Source organism: Aythya fuligula, chromosome 23 (genome assembly GCF_009819795.1).
Source record: "Aythya fuligula isolate bAytFul2 chromosome 23, bAytFul2.pri, whole genome shotgun sequence".
NCBI lineage: Eukaryota > Metazoa > Chordata > Aves > Anseriformes > Anatidae > Aythya > Aythya fuligula.
In genome coordinates this window covers 3,773,700-3,793,630 of record NC_045581.1, presented here as the reverse complement: position 1 = coordinate 3,793,630, position 19,931 = coordinate 3,773,700, and the positions used below count along the sequence as shown (strand labels likewise).

At 53.0% G+C, this 19,931-nt stretch overlaps 1 protein-coding gene across 2 annotated transcripts in view; it reads left to right on the top strand.

Moving 5' to 3' along the window:
• Positions 1-19,931, top strand: part of RPS6KA1 (ribosomal protein S6 kinase A1) — a 40,591-nt gene that overhangs the window by 5,313 nt on the left and 15,347 nt on the right. The window contains exons 2-3 of one of the 2 annotated variants that reach the window (XM_032202330.1): positions 1,238-1,282; positions 18,411-18,464. In XM_032202330.1, coding sequence (XP_032058221.1) covers positions 1,238-1,282; positions 18,411-18,464 — 99 coding nt within the window. The remainder of the gene's footprint in view (positions 1-1,237; positions 1,283-18,410; positions 18,465-19,931) is intronic. The other variant, XM_032202331.1, reaches the window with a different exon arrangement.

The window sequence follows — 19,931 nt, the reverse complement described above, 5'->3', positions numbered from 1 at the left end:
TCCTTCATTACGAGCTAGCTGCAAGCAGGTACCCAAGCAGTTTAAACACAGCACTGATGACCTATGGAAAGGAGGAGAGTGGAAGCACCGAGTGAAATGTAGGAAGAGAGCACAACATCAGGAGGTTTTCCCAGTGGCCCCAAAGCTCCCTGAAAGTCAGCAAAGGCAAGTTTTCCCTTAAAAACAGTGAAACCCAAACATTCAACTAGGAATCTGAGGCTGAAATACAAATGTGTTGTGCCTCTTTTCTCGGACTGTAAGATCTAAAGAGAAGTGAATAAATTTGCTTTGTTCTTCCAGGTAAAGTGAGGGTTTCCATGATTTTTTGGAGCCTGAGATGAGTGCAAATAGATGTCAAAGGAAAATCATCGTGCCCTTGTTTTTCTCCCTAGTCTGCAGAAACCCTTTTGTACACGCTTACCCTGCTCCCAGTATCTCCAAGTAAATCCCACCCACTTCTGCTCCTGCTTCTGCTGGCTCCTCCAGGCACGGTGCTGTGCTGAACCTGATACGCCTGCGGTTCAGCGCTGAGTGTGACTGGCCCGGTGCCACTGCAGGCAGCTCAGGTCACCTGTTGTGACTTTGTACAGAGCCCCAGCAACAGAAGCTTGACTTGCAGGCCAAAGGTGGCCTGAAGCCAGGTGGTGCCAATTTCCTGCAGTGATACCAGCTGTGATAAGGTAATAAATTACTGATAAAAGCTCATATTAAAAACCAATCTGAAGGCAAAATGGCTGTGAGGCTGTAAATTGCATGCTAGCACTGCTGTCCTGTCTTCACCTGATTTCCCCTGCTTGCTTCTTTGTGAGTCCCGGAGTGACAGTGGAGTGCTGGAGGTGGGATAGCGCGGCCGCACCGCTGGGTTTCTGTCTCTGGAGCAGTCCCTGCAGCACACGCAGCTGAGAGTGGGACTCCTGTACACACCAACCCGGGTATCTGTGCCTGAGGAGTGCAGGGATGATGCTGACCCCACAAGCAATTGCAGCCCTAATTGCAGACTCCCTGGGCAAGAGGCTTTGTTTACACAAGTGCTTTTTTTTTTTCCCGTGGCAGAAAGAGCCTTTTGCTGTGTCCCCGAGATGCAAGGGAAGAGTTCAACCCTCTCATACCGTGTCTGAAAGTGGCATCCCCCTGTTTGTCCAGCACGAAATGCTCTCAGAGCAAAGAGGCTCCAGGGGGTGTGAGAGGAGTGCTCCGTGCCTGGTGTGTGCTAACAGCAGGTTCTCTTCCTTTGCAGAATGGGCAGGCTGCTCCAGAAGAAAGTGGGAATCCTCCATCCAAGGTAAAAATGCAGCAGGGTTAAGTCTTTCACTCATCCCTCTGAGCTGCATGTGGTGTGTGAGCTGACTTGGTGAATGGGTTGGGGAAGGCTATTTTTAAATCCTGTAAGCTGCTGCTTTGTAATCTGGCTGAGTGCATGCAGGAGCGTAAGGGACTGGAGCAGAGGAAGAGGAAAGCCAAGCCCTCTTTCCTCCTGTCCCTTTGGTCATCCAAACTATCTGGGAAGTTTCCCAAAGGGCCACCTGAGTCTAGCACACTGGAGGTGGACTAGCAGCTGTAGAGGAGGGTCAGAAGTGAGAATCCCTGGGGTGTCTCAGTGCCATATTTACACGCTTCTCTGTTGAGATCTTGCCAGGTGGGGTGAGAAATGCAAGAGTATTTGATGGGTTTGGCACAGCTGCCCATGCAGAGCGCCTGGTTTCTGTTTATTCTCTTGCCCTGGTGGAGCTAGGAGAAGCTCCACACCTGTCACGTTGCCCTCTGCATCCCCATTATCAGCAGCAGGGAGTGGTAGAGGGGATTGATCTGCTGTCTTCCTGCTCCCCACATGAGCAACGTGATGTTGAAGGACGTGATTACTCCGATATGAGCCCTCTCCAAGTACAAGACTGAGGACTGATGTTATTAACACAGGTATTTCCTACTAGTGCACACTGAGCCTTTACTTCTCTGTCCTGCAAGACACTGTAGGGCAGAAGGGCAGCAAAACAGGAATTTCCGTGCCCTAAAAGCACAAGCCTTTCAGTATTCCCTTTTCTGATACACACATGCTGTAATTATGAAGAATGACTCTCCGTGTTTGATTTGGCTTGGGGACCTTGCTGAATGGCCTGTCTAGAGTTTGTCCCGTTCTTTACACCCGTTGAGTGCCCTGTGGCAGTTTGTCTCTGAATCACTGTTCATGCTAAAGGCCATGGAGGCTTCCTGTGTTGTTTCTCGGTTACCATAATGTTTGTAGTAAAAGAAATTTAAGCATAAAACAACCGGCTACTTTTCAGCTAGTTCTTTCCCAGAAGCTTACACCAAACTTCTAGTATTGCCATTGCATCTCCACTACCTGTTCTGCTTTCCTGGGCTAGCTGTTGGGCACATTTCCAGCGGCCTGCAGGAAATGTGGGACGGGACGGGACTCGGGTCAATGCCACTGCACTTCTCTCCCCTGAGCATAATGGTTTTATGGTTCTTCACTGCGCCTGTGTCTCTGGCACGGAAGAAAATCTGCATCTCCTTTGGTTAGATTCCAGCTGGGCTTCTAAAACTTGAGACTTCACCTGTTTCATCTTCAAACACATGGCTAAATTGCCCTCCCGTGAAAGTGGCTGAAGGATGCTGCTTTAAGAACAGTTGAAGACTTTTTTTTTCTTTGAAGGACATCACTGGGACAAAGCCTGGCTGAGCCCAGTCATAGATACAGCCCCTCAAAAAGATCATGAAATAAGAGCCAAAAAGCACGTGGGCTTTTCTTCGCCTTTTCTGTGTCTACGTCTGTCCCTCTGTGAGACGTGAGTCAAGGTCCCGTTGCAGCTGAGGAGCCCGGAGCAGAGAAGCAGACAAGTTGTCCAACATCCCGCAGCAGGCTGGGAAGGGAACCACAAGAGCTTTGTGCTGTGTGCAGGTGTCCTGCTGTGCACTTTTCCAAGGCCCCATGGCCTAAGTGCCTGTGAGCAGCGTCTGACAATCCCATTTTCGGTAACTTTTCAATGTGTGAAGCCCTGCTACGCGCTCCTGAAATAACCTCTGCCGCATTTTCCAAGTTTGTACAAGGTGTATATGTTCTACCAGCGCAAAGACAAATGAAATCCCTACTATAAACACATACCTTAAACTTCAGGGCCAGCTGGCACTTGGAGCCAGCTCTGATGCTCCAGAGGGGGACGCAGGCAGGCAGCTAGCTCGGTATCTGTGTATTTTTCTGTTCGCTTGGGAGCAGACGTCAGCAATCTGGTGCTGACTCCTGCTTTTTACCTACAGCAAGGACTAAAGAAGGAGAACTAAGCAGCGGTAAACATCCGAGGTTGTGTACTTGCAAGCTGAAAGTTGCTCAGGATCTTCTAGCTGTGCGTAAGGACAAGAGGCACCTTTATCCCACGTTTGTACTTGCGATCCTCTTGCGGCTAATTCTGTGATCTCTTCTAAAAATAGGCCAAAGCAGCAACAGCGGCCATTCCTCAACGCCCACACGAGTGCCGTGCCTCCTCCTGTCCCCATAAGCAGGATGCTGCCAGAAGTAAAATCTTTATTTGCTTGGGCAACAACCAAAGAAACTCTGAAAAGGAGGAAGTCCAAGAGTTCCTCAAAAGAGTTGGGAACTTGGCAGCTGGTGGCACAGGACCAATGCAGCCTGATGCCTGCCTCATCTCTCTCCCACCTGTTGCACATGAGGGCCTTTGGGCATGAAACACAACAGATTGGTCACTGCAGATGCAGCGAGGGGCTATTTTGGGCCAGGCTACCTGTGGTGTGGGAATAGCCCGATATTTTCTGGTTGCCTTTGTAGCTGCAGCTCCGCTTCCTTCCCGGGACAGCTGGTGTGTTTCACAACAACTTCTGGCTTTTATTCCCGCGTGGCTTCCCACCTTTCAAGAACAATTGTGGTACACAAGTCCCTGCAAGCATCATACCCTGGTGAGTTTATCTGAGTATCTTGGAAATGCCTGCAAGATCCTACAGGTTGGGCAGAGCGTTATCCAGAGCAGCTGCCTCCCCTTGCGTGGTCATGGGGGAAAGGAGCCTGGTTCTGCAGTCGGGGCATCCCAACAGCATTCCAGCTCTGCGGCCATAGGAATCCCAAGCCAAACCTTCTCCTGACAGTGAGCACAATCCTAAATTGCTAATGTCTGGATCTTTGCTTATCTGGATGTTCCCAGTGTGTATCTGTTAGAGCAGTTTGCAGTCTGCCAAGCAGTCCTGGACACATCCTTAAAACCAGAGTGCTAATCCAGCTGCGTTGAACAGGAGGTCTGTGGAAAAGCTAGGTGTGAGGATGTCTTTTTTAACATCTCTCCTTTGGTGAGGGTGTTTCACACAGTTTAAATTTGACATTGGCTTTATGATAGCAGCAGTGCAGTCAGCACAGTGTTTTGGTGCAGCTTCTGTGGTCAGCAGCAGAACACGAGGGCTTGTGCCATGCTCTCAGAAGCTGCTCTGTGCCAGGGGCTAATTGCCAGCCCTGTTTGTTGGTCTTTTGATATGGAATCTCATTCTCTCCTATGTTCTCTAGATTTTAATTGTCAGGTAGGCTGAAGATTTGTCCTTGTTCAGCTGGGGATTGGCAGCAGAAGGCTTGAATTGAGTGGAAGAATGGAAACTCTCATAATTGGGGCTTTACAGCGTGCTCTGCAACCAGTTTGGCTGAGGGGTGAGCATGTACTCCATGAAGGTGCCAAGCGTGAGGAATTGTACGTAAAAGTACAACACCCAATTAGCGAAATCACTTCATAATGAAGAGCAGAGGAGGGGATTTGCAGTGTTGAGTGTGCCCACTCTCTCTCTCTCTGGAGGTGCAGGCTGGGAGTGCTGATCAGCTTGTTCTTGGGTGTTAATCACAGGGCGCAGTGGAACCTGGGGAGGTGAATGAGTAACCTCTGCCAGCTCTGCTGTGTGCCATAAAAGAGACCTTTGAGACAGGAGCGAGGACCTGCTCTGCTCTGCACACCAGGCACGAGGTGCCCCACCTGGCCAGGCTGGGCCTTGCTCTTAGGCAGCAAACCCCAGCAGGAAGGCAGCAAGGGGGAACACACAGCTCTCACCCAGATCTGGATAACTCCTACTGATCCATCCCCGTGTCCTGACCAGGTAAAGCCTGCAGGAGGATCGTCCTCTGCATCATCTCCAACAGGGGAAGCTAAAGGCAGAAGCTGAGGACTTGGACTTGCTGGGCCAGAGAAATACCTGCACTGTCAGTGTTAACACTAGTTCGTGTCGTTGTGGGTGAAACACCCGGTTGTAAAGCTCCAGTGATGGCAAAGGAGAGTCGCTATCACAGCTCTGAATAGTAATTCTTCGGGATGATTGAAGGAATCGTAGCCATCTACCTGACAGCTGAAAGACACGAGGCTGCTCTGTTCCTGTCCTTGTGTGCTTTGATAGCAGCAGACTGCTGTTAGGAATAAGGCTGGTTCCTACTTTTGTCGGGGTTTCTGTGCACCTGCTGAGGTGCTTGTGGGTGGCAGCAAGCAGCTGGGCTCAAACTGGATGTGCAACGGTTTCTTGCAGGCTGCTGATGAGGAATCCTGCTCTGACCTCTGGGCACAAGCAGAATTTTTCATGCTCCTCCAGTAGGATGTCAGAGGGGAAGTCTGTTGCTGCACCATCACGGCATGGCGTGTTAGTGCTTGGTCATAGCTCTGCTTCCCAGCAGCAATCTGCCTCTTGCTGCTTGGCTTCACTACCTGCATGGCAGAATATCCTCGGACAGCTTTTGGAGCTGCATCCCCAAGTGGGTGGCCACCAGGGACAAGTCCTGCGTGCCCCTCTAGTGTCCAGGTGACGGAGGGCTCTTGTTGCTGCATGCTGTCAGTGTTGCAGGCGAACTCTTACTCCAGGCTGAGCGCAGATCTTGTTGGAAGCCCAGTGGTGTGTGAGCCTCAGCGCAGGACACGACTCCAATTGCAGCCTCTTAAAATGAAAGGTTTTAAAACAAACAAGTGAAATGCTCTTCTTTGAAACGGAGACCTGGTGTGTTTGTACAGCTGTTGCTGTTTTCTCCAAGAATTAGAGAGCTATCGAATGTGGGAAGAGATGGATATCTCAGCACATCCCTTCTCTGCCCAGTGCCCCTCTTGGTTGCTTCCAGCCTCTTAGCAAAGAATTCTCTTGCTGGGCCAGACCCCGAGGCCTGGCCTAACCTGGTGGGAGCAGAACATCTTAGCACTGCCTGGCAATCTGCCTTCCCCTCTCCACCACGAGGACTAGCTGCAGCTATTGCTGCTCTTTCAACGTGCTGCTTCCCAGCCTGTCAGTGGTGAAGCTCTGGGTTTGAGCCGGCTGCTCCGTGTTGTCAGTGGAGGTAATCAAGTGGGTTTGTTTTTAATGTAATGCCTGACAGCTGCCTGCCTCGGTCCTGCCAGAACGTTTGCTCTTCGTCCTTGGTGAGGCCGGGCGATGGTTAACAGCAAGCTTCTGAGCTCTTTCAAAAAAATAACAAATAAATGCCTGTTTGAGGAGCAGAGTCTCTGATGAGCTGCAGACTCTAATGAATAATTGAAGAGGGGTCAGCTTACAGGACTTGCACAGGAGGAATGCAGCGAAGGCTGCAGAGCTCGCGAGCAGCGCTCTAACAGCCCTCCTGCACAGCACGCCCCGCAGAGCTGTGACTGATCACAACTGCTCTGCCCTCTCCTTTTCCACCTCCATCCACCTCAGGGGTTAACAGAAACTGCCTCAGATTCTGCATCCGGGAAGCCTCTTTAACTGGAGGGGAAAAAGAAAAAACACCTCTTTTACTGTACACCACCGTACCTGGAGGAAACATGTGTCATCCATCTGCCCCCAGAGGCAGCCTGTGTCATCCATCTCCCGGTGAGAGTTCAAAGGGGTGAATTCTCCTGAGCCTGCAGCAAAGCGAGGGATCCTCCTGCCATCCTCCCCTCAGCCACGTGTCTCAGGATGGAGCTGTGGGGGCAGATGGGTGCACTTTGCAGGGGGCAGAGGGGGCACTGGAGTGGAGTCAAGTTCTTTGTGGACCTGGGAAGAAGCGTGAGCAAAGCCAGAGCTCTGCCTGCGCTTCTCTGGAGGGTTAGGGGAGCCGTGTGCTCTTCCCTCTGATTGAGGGAAAGGGAAAGGTAGAAAGAAAACTGGCCCCAGAAGATGGGGTGGGGGCTGGAGTGGTGGCAGCTGCCTCTGTGCCCAGGCAGACAGCAGTGCTGGTGCTGAAGAGGACCCCAAAGAGCTCAAACTGAAGAACTGAAAATCTTAAAGATTTTGGAAAAGGTGCAGAGCAGACTTGGGTCTCTGGAGCACACCGCCCTGGCCAGGTGTTCCTAAGCACAGAGCTGTGAGTCTCACTCCGGGTTTGCTGGAGGGTAACCGGCTTCATCGCTGGCTCAGAGACACATCTGGGATTCCTCCTGCACGCGCAGGCAGCCTACAAAGCTCCTGCAGCTTTACAAGGGTCGGCTTTATGTGGAAGCTGGAGCGTGGTTTTGACACGAGCAGTAAATGCCTTCCCTAGCTCCAGGTGAAGCTGCGATAACTTTTTCCCCCCGGCTGCACGGTGCTGCCTGAGGCTGCGGGCTGTCCCACGGAGCTTGCAGCAGCAAGATCACAGCATCCTAGAGGTGGCTCGGGGAGCAAGAACAGCTCCTGCTGGCCCTATAAGTGTGCGGGGGACAGGCAGCGTTCACAAACTCTGCACGCAGACAGCTTTGAGCCCCAGCTCCCCTGTAAGGACTCCTGCCTGGCCCGCAGCCCTTCCTCTTCCCCTTTGCCCTTAGTAAGAGCTACTCGCTTGTTTGCCTGGCACTGCCTCCACGGTGAGGAAAGCAGAGGCACTCTCCCAGCTGGCTGGGCTCAGGAGAAACTCCAGCTGATCTCACTGCTCTGAGGCAAAAAGGGTTTACCCGAGTGCAGCATGAAATCTGGGCCCGTCCCTAGCCAGTCGCAGAGTGCACATCCAGGAAACGTCCCCCTCACCTTCAGGTACAGCAAACGAGGGCACTCATCCCTCGTTTGTACTTGAAACCTAGACTTCAGCAAAGCTGCTGCCACGGGTCAAGGGATCCTGGTTTGACTGCGAGCAGAGTGGTTTTGTGCTCCCGTAAGCACTCCGAGATGTGGTGGGATCGATTCCCTCACTGTGAGGAGAGGTGTGTGCAGCTGAACTGCTCCGGCTCGGGCTGGCCTACTTACAGAGGAATATGCAGGATCTGGTGACAGAAAGGGGGAGGCGATGTCTGTGCGCTGTCAGCAGGCCACCAAGGAGCACAGCGTGCTAAAACAGACGGGGCTCGTGTGCCTGTGGTGCTTGGGGGTCCTGCTTCTCCTGGGCTAGCTTGTGTGGGCCGTGCTGGGAGAGGGGAGCCGTGGGTCTCGGCAAGGGCAGCGAGGAAAGAAAGAAAGCAGCTCCTTAAAATAGCAGTTTTTGTGTATGTGAGAAACAGGATGAGATATTCCTGCTATTCAAGGTGTCTGTAATTCCTCTACTGTGATATTTGGGAAGGAGAAGGCTGGAAATCTTCATTTTATGCCATCCTGGCCCAGGGACCCGGAGCAGGAGCGTGCCTTGTGGCATGGCCGAGCAGTGGAGGGATTGGTTGCTGGCTGCCACAGTATTTTTTTTTCAAGTCAGATGAAAAACTGTGCTTTGCCGTGGCAGGCTCTCATCCTGCACGTTCTCACAAGGGTGTCAGTACCACACAACTCGGGGTGTGTTTTCGATGTGGTTTTGATTTTAAGCCACCATCTGAGCGTGTGAAACTTTACTTTCAATTTGTCCTTCCTGGGGGGCAGGAGAGGGGTGGGTGCTTTCGGTGTACCCAAACCTGGGACTCACCAGGCAGAGGCTCCAGCAAGACCTGAGACTTTCACGTTTTGCAAGAAGAAAACTGCCCACAGCCTGTGTTGTGGGAGGAGTGTGGAATTCCAGCGTTCCTGCAATAGAGAATAGTTTCCACAGCCCACGATAACTCCAGGGGCAGCGATCTCGGTCCGCGTTGTGCAAGCAGTGCTGTATTTTCCAGTCCGGTTAGAAAGAGCCTGCTTGTTCGGCACTGAAAGCAGCACAACTGCATCGGGCCTACATGGAGGATAGTGCTTCAGGGCTGCTTCTTAGGAGTTGGATTCCTCATTTAGAGAAACCTGGGCCATGGTCTTCTGCTTTTACCACCATCAGCACACAAGTTGATCTGAGTTTGGTGAGGATTAACAGACTGACTCCTCTCCTCCTTGCCTGCAAGCAGAATCCGTAGGGCTGCAGGAAAGGCTCGCAGTATCCTTTGCACTTTCTATACGGGAACCAATTTGTCCTTTAGAAGCTGCACGATTAAGTAGTTCCTTATCTCCCAGCAGTTGAAGGTGTTTTCCTCTCTGGTATCTCATTTTGCTGGGTGCAAAGTTCTGCCCCCTGCCAGTGCTCTTCTTGCAGCTGCAGCTTTGTGGCTGGCTGCAGTGGCACCAGGGAGCTATCGGAAAGTCTCCAGGTTTTGGGCAGATCTTTTGCCTGAGCTTGTATCTTTATCCCAATCTGTTCCTCATCAGCTGATCCTGGCCAGCTGTGGCTTGTGCCTGGAAAGGGTGGAGAGATTTTATTAGTGTTTTTATTTTTTTTTTAAAGGCTTGCAGGATCTGGTGCCAGAATGTCTTCCCTTGGAGAGGGACAGGAGAAGAGATTGTGGAGTGCAAGGGGCATCCCTGTGCCTGAGGCTCTCTGCTCTGTCTCCCCTCTGTCCTACAAGAGACCTGACCTCTCTGGCATTAGGCAAATATTTTGGTGCTCCTGGTCAGATGAGTCAGGCAGCAGCAGAGTGGGTCAGCAAGGATGTTGTGAAGCAGGAGGGCTTGCCCTGCTGTGAGAGCTCTGCTGGCAGGCCAAATTCTGGCTCCTCCTTCCTTCAGCCTCAGCCTTTGGTGGAGAAAACACCTTATCCCTTAATCAACTCCTAAATTCCCCATCTTAGGGCTGCCAGATGTTTCGACGAAGGTATTTATGAAACGATCCCTCTCTGCTCTTCAGAAATGTGCTTTGGGCTTTGAAGAAGCTCTGAGTGCCACCTGCTGGAGTGTGCCCGGCCGGGGAGCCTGTGGCAGGGCAGCAGGGGTGCCTCCGGGCCCCGCCACTTGCTCAGCCCCTTTCTGGTGGTGACACAGCCCAAGCTGCACGCCCTGGTGCCCTGCCACCACGCTCTGCTGGGAAATCCTGTGCTCTGTTACTGCTGCTCTGCTGTTTGTTGCCGGAGAGCGTTGGTATCTATTTGTAGCCTCCGGGATTTCGCAGCGTTTCCTTCCTGTTACAACTCCATCCACCTCCACGGAAGAAGATGTGGGTCATTTTCTTGCGTACAAGAGAAGTAAGCTTTCTGCTGAAAGAAGGGGCCCTTGAAAAAAAAAAAAAAAGACAGGGTGGAACTGCTCTGAATAAACACCAAACAGGGTAAAACTGGACCGTCCTGGTTTGAGTTTTCCCTTTTTAGGGATTTGCTTATAAACCCCATTGTGGGGAGCCAAGATCGCTGCTCAGATGGGCAGCAGAATTGTTCCCGGGGGGGACCGAATTAATTTTCTGTTGAGCGTTTGGCTGCCTCTCGGAATGGAGAGGAATTACCCCAAGGAGAATGACGGAGTGCTTCTAGGATGCTCTGATGCCTGGCGTGAACAGTTCTGTGGCTTTTGTTCAAAGCCACGTGGAGGGAGTTTCCTGGCCTTATCCCTGCCGCGATGGAGCTGGTCAGTCGCTGCTCCCAGCTGCCGGCAAGAGCTGGTGCACAGAGGTGACAGGCAGGGTTTGTGACACCAGCATTCCTCAGAAATCCCTGTGCAGAGCTCTAGCTGTGTGTCCTGCGTTTCTTTTCTCTTTCTCCCTGCCCCATTTTTTGTTTTGTTTTCCAGGAGACCAACAAAACAGTCCCCGGGGCTGGCGCGGGGCGAGACGTGCCTCTTTCCCGTAGCAGCGCTGTTCTTTCTCTGCAATCCCTTCTTGCGAACCTCGAGCCTGAAAGCTCCCTGCCAGGAATCCACCCCCCTCGTTATCCACTTATCAGGAAGTTCCAGTTGCCGAAGTCTCCGGTGCTCTTTATCCGTGTTTGTAGAAGTGACTTTGTCCAAGCCTTCCATCTTCAAAGCCGCCCTGCGGGTGGGCCCTGCCTTCCCCCACCCCGCGCGCTCGGGCTGCCTCGCGGAGGCTTTTGTCTGTCAAAACAGCCGATACCTTGTTCAGCGTGAGCTTAAAGCGTGCCAGGGCTAACAAAGCTGCCTCTCCCCACAGATCCGCCTCTGGGATTGCTCTAAGTTTCTCCCTCTTTTAAGCTCTGCCCGTGTTTGTGCTGTCCTGTTTCTCCCTCCTCTTGCAAAAGCCGATTTGATTCCTCTCGTGTCTCAGCAGGGCATGGGCACAGCTCTTCCCTGCCTCTGCAGCCTCTTTTTTATGCACCTTCCAGGAGTGAATTCTTCTGCAGCCGTTCCTGGTCTGAGGATGGATGGAAGTGGTTGAGGAGCTCAAGCGAGAGGTTGCATCTCTTCTCCGTGACTTTTCGTAGATGAGTGCTAGCACGTACTAAACTAACATAACCCTGGCTTGTAGGGCACAGTGAAAGAGCGGTCAGCTCTCTGCTTTGAGCAGGCAGCCCTGCAGCGATGCTTGGCCGTGTTTTGGATGATGCTGGAGCAGGAAAACTGGAGCCCACAAGGTTTCATACCCACGAGGGAGGCCAGATGCGGTGCTGAGGGAGCTGGGATGGCACAGGGAGCGTGGGCAGGAATTAGACCGGTTGGAACATGTGCAAGAGATCAGGACAGATTCTCCTCTTGGGCAGAAAGGTTTTTAAATCGGCTTGAGGTTTCAAATTATTATTATTTTTTTCTTTAATTGCTTGTGTGGTATGCGTAAGCACGAGAGAGGTGGCTTCAGAAATTAATCTTTGAATACAACCGTGATACTGAAATGCCTGCTTGATTAGAAAAAGAGGAACTCTTGAATTCTCCAAGCTGTTTTTTAAATCATTATGATCTCGCACAATGTTCTGCTTGGCTGGACATTGGTTTTTAACTTCTCTTCCAAACTGGAGTGAGAACTACCTTGTCAAAACCTGGATTTAATACTGCTGGCTACCACTTTTCAGCTTCAAATCTGCAGCCTCCCTTGGTTGATGCAGGTTGCACAAAAGCCTGTTCCAGGTCTCTTCCGAGATCGGCGTTATTGTGAAATTCTCAGGAAAAGAACTGACTGTCCTGGCCAACAGCGGGGTTCAAACCCAGCCTGTAACACTCCATCTTTCTGAAGAATCTGCCCTCCTGGCAAGCCAAGAAACAGCTCCCTCCCTTACACAAACAAGGAGTAACAGCTCCTGCTCACTCTGACCTAGCTCCTACTCTCCCCTCCCAGCAAGGGCTGGCAGAGGTGGTGGTTGGGGCGGTGACTGTGCTGCGGGTTAGCGCAGGTACACGGTGACATTTCTCAGCCTGCCGGGGCAGCCAGCTCCCAAAAGGTCCAGGAGCAGCCGCGGGCTTCTCGAGAGAGAGGCGCGGGTGGGAGGGCAGGTTTCCTGTGGGGGTAGCTAGCGTCGCCTGCCTCGCTTTCCTGGAAGTTAGTAGATGGCAAGAAAGCGAGTTAAAATCTGCAGCTGCTGCTACGACCATCTTGTTGTTGTGGGCAGCACTTCCTCTCGTGTCAAAATGGCTTCTGCCCTGAGAGCTGAGCGTGCTTCTGGCAAATCTCCCTCCTCTCGGTCCCTCCTGAGCCCATCTCTCCAAACAGCTCCTTGCACCCTCCGTGCTGCCTGCTGGGTCTGCTCAGACGCACGTACCACAAGCCAAAGCCCTTCGCTTGCAAGGGCACAAGCGTTGTCTCTGCTCAGGAGGGAGCTGTGCTGCTCAGGGATGGGTGCTCACGTGGGATTTCTCATGCTGGGACCAAACCTGGGTGCTCCCAGGAGCTCCTGGAGGTGGCCCACCAAAGGAGCGAAGGCAGAAGGAGGTGGTCCTGCTGCTGCTGTGCTAGCAAACGAGAGCAGCCGTCCGTCAGCCCTGCCAAATAAGGGCTGTGCAGGAGGGGAGCAGTGGCTGGTGAGGTTTCTTTGCTTTGTTCCCCTTTTTGAGAACCACCACCTTTAAAAAAAAAAAAAAAAATTGTTCCAGACAGAGCTGCCTTTGCCTCTGTGCTGCCATTGCCTCTCTGCTCTCTACAAGAGCAAAAAGCACACTTGTTTCCTGTGAAAGCTCGCAGGATCCCTTTGCTTCCCGTTTATTTCAGGCACTCTCTAGGGTGGGAGCCCCAGTTACCAGCACTTGCTGCTCAGCGGGGTGGTAATCGCTCCGAAGTGGATTGCACAAAATAACTTGATGCAAAAGTTCAGGAGCCCCAAGCTCCCGTGCCCTTGAGGCTGGCACCTGCCTGCAAGCCCCCAGGAACAGGCTGCGCTGGAGAGAGCTGCACCCCCAGCAGTTGTTCTCTCTGGGCTGCAAGAGCTCAGAGGTCATCTTCATCCTGCTCCTGCTCGAGACCTTCAGGCCCGGCCCGCAGCCGAAACCTCTGCTGAGGCTTCGCTTCGGTCTTTGGGGCACGAGCCCACTGCTGGAGCGTGCTGAGATGGCAGCAGCTGCCTCTCCTCAGGCAGCAGTTCTTCACGCCATCGGCTTCGTGTTGGTGCAGCGCCGAGCCTTCCCTCCCCTCTTGCTGTGCCGGTGTTTGCAGAGCTTGGTGGGATGGAGCTGGATCCAGGCAGGAGGCAGAGGCAGTCCCCTGGGTATTCGGGTCTAAAGCAAGCGAGCAGGGGGTCCTGGTTATGGAGCTGACGTTAGGACTTGCTGGAGTTGGCCCTACAGGCTTGTCTGCCGACACAGAATCGGATTACAGCATTTTTAAACCACGCGCTGGGATCCATTTGGACCTGGCACCATTGGATTTGGGGTGATGTCTTTTTTAGGATGTTTCTTGCTTACAGCAGGAGGTTCACACTGAGCTTACAGCCGCGTCTTGGCGCTGCAGTGCCAGCGTCTGGCCCACTGCTGCTCAGATAGCATCATCGCTTCTCCCAGGACCCATGGGTATAGAACAGAAAGAATTGGCAAGCCCACTTCTGTCACCACCTTTTTGCTTTTCAAAAAATACAGAGTAAGGCCTGGAAGCAACTTAAATCTGCCCTGAGAGTGTCAAACTCAGCGCGGATGCACGAGGTCACTTGGGAGCGTGACAGCAGAAGGCTCTTGTGTTGGCTCAGCCTGGCTGTTCCTTGCCCTGAGACCCACAGCTTGCCTGCCTGGGCTGCGTTTTCCTTGGATTTATGCTTCTTGCTTTAGACGTACCACCGTACAGGCAGCTAACAGATGGAATATTTGGTCCTGGTCCCTTCTTGTGGGAGCAGAGGGAGCAAAGCACACAGTATTGAGGTTTCTACTCCTTCAGCAGCCTTTCCTATCGTGGCTGTTAGCAGCACCTGAAGTGAAGATGGCTTCTGCTTCCAACCAAGACTGCTTTCTGCTCCCTGGCTTTAGCAGAGGGACTTCAGGATGGGCCTCTTCCTTGTGGAAAGCCCCAGGAACTCAGCGCACTGTTTGTAGGTGAGAGGAGGATCGGGTGGGCTGAGCAAGGTCCTGGCAAGGCAGAAAGAGGTGAGGACGAAACTGTGCTGCAGCTTCAGCTGGGTTAACATATAGGTCAGAAGACTGATAAGAAGAGAGGCTAGACCACAATCTAAGATACTCAGTCATGCTTTCTCACGACCACACTGAAGCAGGCCTGCCTTCTGGAGCTGCTTTAATTCCTTGCACGAGTCCTGGCTGCCCAAACGTAAGCTCCAGCTTCTCTGTTTCCCCGCTACGGAATTGTTTTGAGGTCTGTTGTGTCTCCTGTCACAGGAGGAGGGGGAGATCCCCAAGAAACAGGCTGTGTAAGCGGAAAGGAGCTGTTGGGATGCTCCCGTGAGGACACAGCCGCAGCCTGGGAGCAGTTTTCATGCTGCAGCCCAGGGCAGCACCGCACAGCCTGCCAGCTGTGGACACTGTGAGCCTGCCATGTCGTGCAGCAGGAGCAGTCACTTCTGAAAGCAGAAAGTGTGACTCGGGAGGTGCAGAGCGGGCACGGCTAGCGGGGCTGTGTAAAACAGCAAGTGACCTCGCAGTGACACCGGTAAGACAGCAGGGTTGCTCCAGGAGCCAGCTAGGGCACCTGCTTTGCATAGAAGAAGTGCAGATGGCCTCTTGGTGGGAACTGGGAGCAAGCACATGGCTCACTTTCCTTGCAAACAGACAGGGAGAGAGAATTAATTCAGAGCCGTGGCACTGAAGCCCTCCTTCCCCTCCACGCTAGTCCCCGTGCCTGCACTGCCTGACTTGGCCACTTCCAGTTCCTCCCCCCTGGCTGCTTTAGGACACCTCTGGATGTCTGAGGGCACTGCACGGGGCAGTGGCACAGCGCAGGAGCTGACCCCGAAGCAAGCAGGCTGGATTGTGCAACCCTGTCAGCTGTCAGTGTGCAAACCTCGCCTGGGGCCTCGCAGCGGTTTCTGAAAGACCTGATGCAGCAGGATGCAGATGACCAAGCAGAGGCTGTGACACGGGGCAGGGACAAACGGGGAAAATGTGCAGAAAATGGCTCCTCCTGACCCCTTCCCTGGAGAGGTGCAAGCCTGCATTTGAACACCTGATGTATGGGGTACGTTTGGGCTGGAAACATCACTTGTGCCCCTCAGGACGGGGCAGTGTAACTGTGGGGAGAGCCAGGTGTGCTCAGTTGCTCTCTCTGCGTGCCTGCGTGTGAAATGGGATTACAGGACCCGTCCTGCTGGGCAGCCCGCTGAGATTTGCTGATGGAAGGAGCCGTGCCTGAGCACCACCAAAGTCCCCTCGTGTTGTCTTCTGGTCGCTGGTGCTGCGCAGCGATCACCACACAATGCAATTTCCCCATCTGAAACCACAGTTTCCTTTCAGCGAAAACTCCCAAAATACATCCCAGTGACGTAACTACTACTTGGGGTTCTCGTGCTCGGCTGGGTGCTGCAGAGAGCTCTAAGTTCGGAAGGCAGCTTGCAAACTATGGGAGAATAGCAGCATAAAGCTTTGGAGATGCTGAGGCTCCTCTTCCGCAGCAAGCCAAGGATCCAGGAGGCAAGTGTCGAGCTGGTAAAATATCTGCTCTGCGTGCAGTACCGTGCTGTCTGTTCTGCAGGGCGCAGGGAGAAGTCGGCGAATCGCCCGAGCTTGGAGAGCCAGACCTTGTCCAGTTTTAATTTACAGGTTTTGCTTTTGGGAAAGGCATTTCCGATGGTAAAGCTGCTTTCTAAGAAGTGTCTTTCCTAGGTGCTGCCAGAATTTGGGAATGTTTTGGGACCAGAGCATGTGTGAAGCAACAGAAATTAAAACAGCTTCTGGTTAGTTGTTGATGAATAGGAAGCGAAATGCCAAAAGCATAATCTGTTTCTAGCTCTTGCAGTTTTTTTTTCTTGCATTTAGATGTGACTACATCAACCAGCAAAGTGACAAAATGCGAGCAAAAACAAACCTGTCTCTCGGCTTCTGGCTCGTAAAATCCTTCCTCAAAAAAAGGGGAAAGTGGGAGAGAGGACTTGTATTTTGAACTTGGTCTTGGAAAGAAACCGAGCGTGTCCCCAGCCCCTGGTGCAGGATGTCTGAGCCATCTGTGCAGGCAGAGCGCGGCGTTGAGAAGTTCAAAAGAAGTTGTCTCCTCCTCTGCCTCCTGCCACTTCCTGGACTCGAACCTGGTCGGCGGCCGTGGGTGTTCTTTTATTTTCCAGGAGTGGTGATTGTAATTTCCCAGCGGAGGGATCTGTGTAAGATGGCCTCCCCGAGGCCGTGGGCGTCGGAAGATGGCTGAGAGCTCGCTGGAGCAGCCTCTTGGCGCTGCTGGGGTGGACCCGCAGCGATCTGTGCCTTTGGGAGCAAAGCCAGTCCTTCCCCGGTGGGCACGGCGCTCGCTGCTCCCCGCGAGGTGTTGGGGAGCCTGAGCCGTGAGGGAGCAGGTTTCCTTCTGAGTGTGTGCCGTCCCCAGGGGCACCGTGAGGGTTTTGTGGGCACTTTTGGGCACTAGGGCTCGGGAAGGGGTTCAGCTGGGGCTCTGCTGGCTGCCGAGCACGTCGGCTTCCCCCCATGGCAAGTGGGACAGCCACCTTGTCCCAGACCTCCCAAAAGAGACCTCGGCCACTCCTGCACCACGGCGGAGAAAGGAGGGGACGAGGCGAAGGCGAGGGCCCCCTCCGATCTGATCGAGTCCTTCCGGAGCTTAAAACCAGTTAATTCTGAGCTCTGATCTCGCTGCTTTTGCGGCTCCTCCCTGCCCTCAGGGCTGGCTTTTTCTTCTCTCGCTTCTCCATAGCTCCTGTCCTACTTTCAGACCTGCTGGCAGCCAGTGGCAGTCGCTCTGCCTCGCGCTGCGCCCACCCGGTGACATTCTCGGCGCCGTAGAGCCCTGCCAGCGCCGCGGGCTCCCACGTGTTCGGCGTGCTGACTAACGGCTCTGAAAGGAACAACAGAAGTCACAGCTCGACTCTCTCCTTAGATCCCTTCTGTGCGCAGTCACACGCGTTTTATCTCATCTGCAAGCCGAAGACACGGACCTCTCAGGGGAAATGTTTCGAATGCGATTTGATTTTTGGGGTGGTTTTTCTCTTCAAGCTTCAGCTCGTTCTCTCAAAGCCAGATGAAAGCATCTAGCTGCCACAGCTTATCTACATGCATTCGTAGAAATACAGCAGGGTAGGGATCTAAGCTCTGTCCATCCAAAAACTTCTTCCCCATCCAAGTTTTTGGGAGGAGAAGCATCCGTTTCCTAGCTGAGCAGCAATTCTTTCCTAAGCTCCCTTCAAATGTTTCTGCCTTTCACTGGAAGGGTTCACAGAATTCTGTCTGGTCCCAGAGGCGATGTAAAATAATATTTCTAATATTGCTCAGGGACCTGTCAGAGCAGCTGAGCTGCCCTTCCCTTCCCTGCCCTCGAGGGATGTGGTGAGTTTTTCTATTTGAATACGTTCCTCCTGGCTGCTCTAGAAATGCCGAGCGTGCCCTTGAGGAGAAGCCCTCTCTTCACCACTGGGGTGCCAGACTTCTCTGCCGTGCTGGAAACTGGGGACATCACTGCCAGAACAGATGCTTTTGGAGCCCGTCCAGATGTAACGGAGCAAAATCTTGTTTAGACGTTAATCAACCTGCCAGAAAGTCAGTCTCCCTCTTTGGTGGTGGTGCTCTGGTTCTTGGGGAACGCATGTATCCAACTGGCAGCACCACGTCCTTCTCTGCTGCCTGTCGGAGCCTGACAAAGGCTTTAAGAGCAGCTGGCTCCCCCCGGCTCCTCCTGCTCCTGGACCCACCAACACGGCTCAGGATCGCATCCTGAGGAGGGGTGTGCGTGGTGGGACACAACCAGGGACTGCACGCAGCTCGCCTAGTCTTACCAACCAAATTATTTGGGAAAACTTGAGCAGAGTATCACAGCCCCTCTGTGCTGACGCTCGTTTATTGTTCCGCAGGCAAAGTCAGACATCACTTGGATAGAGAAAGACCTTGAGGACTCAGCAGACAAGGTAAGAGAGCCTGCTGCAGGCGGTGCCTCCAGGAGATGCGTGCGTGCAGTTCACGCTCGGTGCCATGGCAGGTGGTCCCCGCAGCCTCACACGGGCACATGTGCGAGGGCGTGAGCAGCGCTCACAGGGACCTCAAAAAAAAAAACAACCTTTCCTCACAGCACGCACCTAGCGCCCCGTCTCAGCTAGGTGGAACTGCTAATACAGAAAGCAGCGATTAGTCACCTGCTCACATGACATCCTAGACTTGACTTCATCCTCCTCCTCCTTCCTCCCCACACCGAACCCCTTTCCGTGCTGTCACTTTTGTCTCCTGCAGCTTTCTGATCTTGTCAGCTTGCTGGGGCGGGGGCTCCAGCGCCGTAGCTACATGGGTGTACCGTGCCTTTTCCTGGCCGTGTTTTACGGGCTCTGCTCCCAGGGGCTGATAGCACGTAAAATTGGCGTGGTCGGAACAAAATTTATCAGATCTTCGAGAAAGGGCACTGGGTTTGCGTGCTGGTTGGGTGCCTGCAGCTCCTGCGTGGTTTCACTGAGCAACGTAGAGCTGCCTGGGAAGTGGAAGCTCGTCTGCGGACGGGATTTCTGCTTCACTGGGGCTGTGGCTGAGTGCGGTGGGTGTCAGGAAGAGCTGGGTCTCGCGAGGACTCCTGTTCATAGCTGTGCCATGCTGTTTCACGCTGCTCTCTGGCACCTACTCAGCCTCCCAGTGGCTTTGGACCTCACTGCCTGTTGTTGAGGTTCCCTTTGTAGAGCTGGGACCAGCTGGCTCCTGGTATGAAATCATTTTGTTATCGGTTATCAAAGAACACGGTGCAGGGCGGAGGAGGGAAGACATTCATAGTCTCTCTGGGTCCAAACCAAGATCCTCTTTTGAAACCCTGCACTCCGGAGGATTTCAGAAATCAATACTGACACGGAGTTATTTCTAATTGCAAAGGTGTGTGGGTGTCATTTTACTCATTTCAAGGGGTTTCTGTCTTATCTGCACTCTCAAGGGTGTTGCTGCAGAAGACATCTGTCTGTCCTGACCCACTGCAAAGGTCAAAGGGAAACGGGTTTGGAAGGGGAATGAGGCAAAAAGGGTTGGTTGGAAATAAAAAGGAGAAAAATAAGCTAAATACCTCTCTTCTGTCCTGCCGGTACATTTGAGCAGCAGTGTGTTCAGATGCTGTCTGCTCCAGAACTGCCTTTAAAAATAAAACGCCTTGCATGGAATTGCCCAGGGTGGCTCTGAGCTAACTCCACCATCCCCAGCAAGGACTCATGTCCAGCACAGAGCTAGCGAAGGCCTAGATGCAAACCCCAGGGATGGCAGAGGATTTGCCCATGGGATTGGTGCACACAAATCCCGCTGTGAGTGACCCATCACCCCCGTGCGAGTGCAAGAGCAGAGACGTGCAGCTTTCCTAAGTGCTGTCACACTTCTGTGTGGGGTTTCTTCAGTGTTTCTCTTCCTTTTAAAAG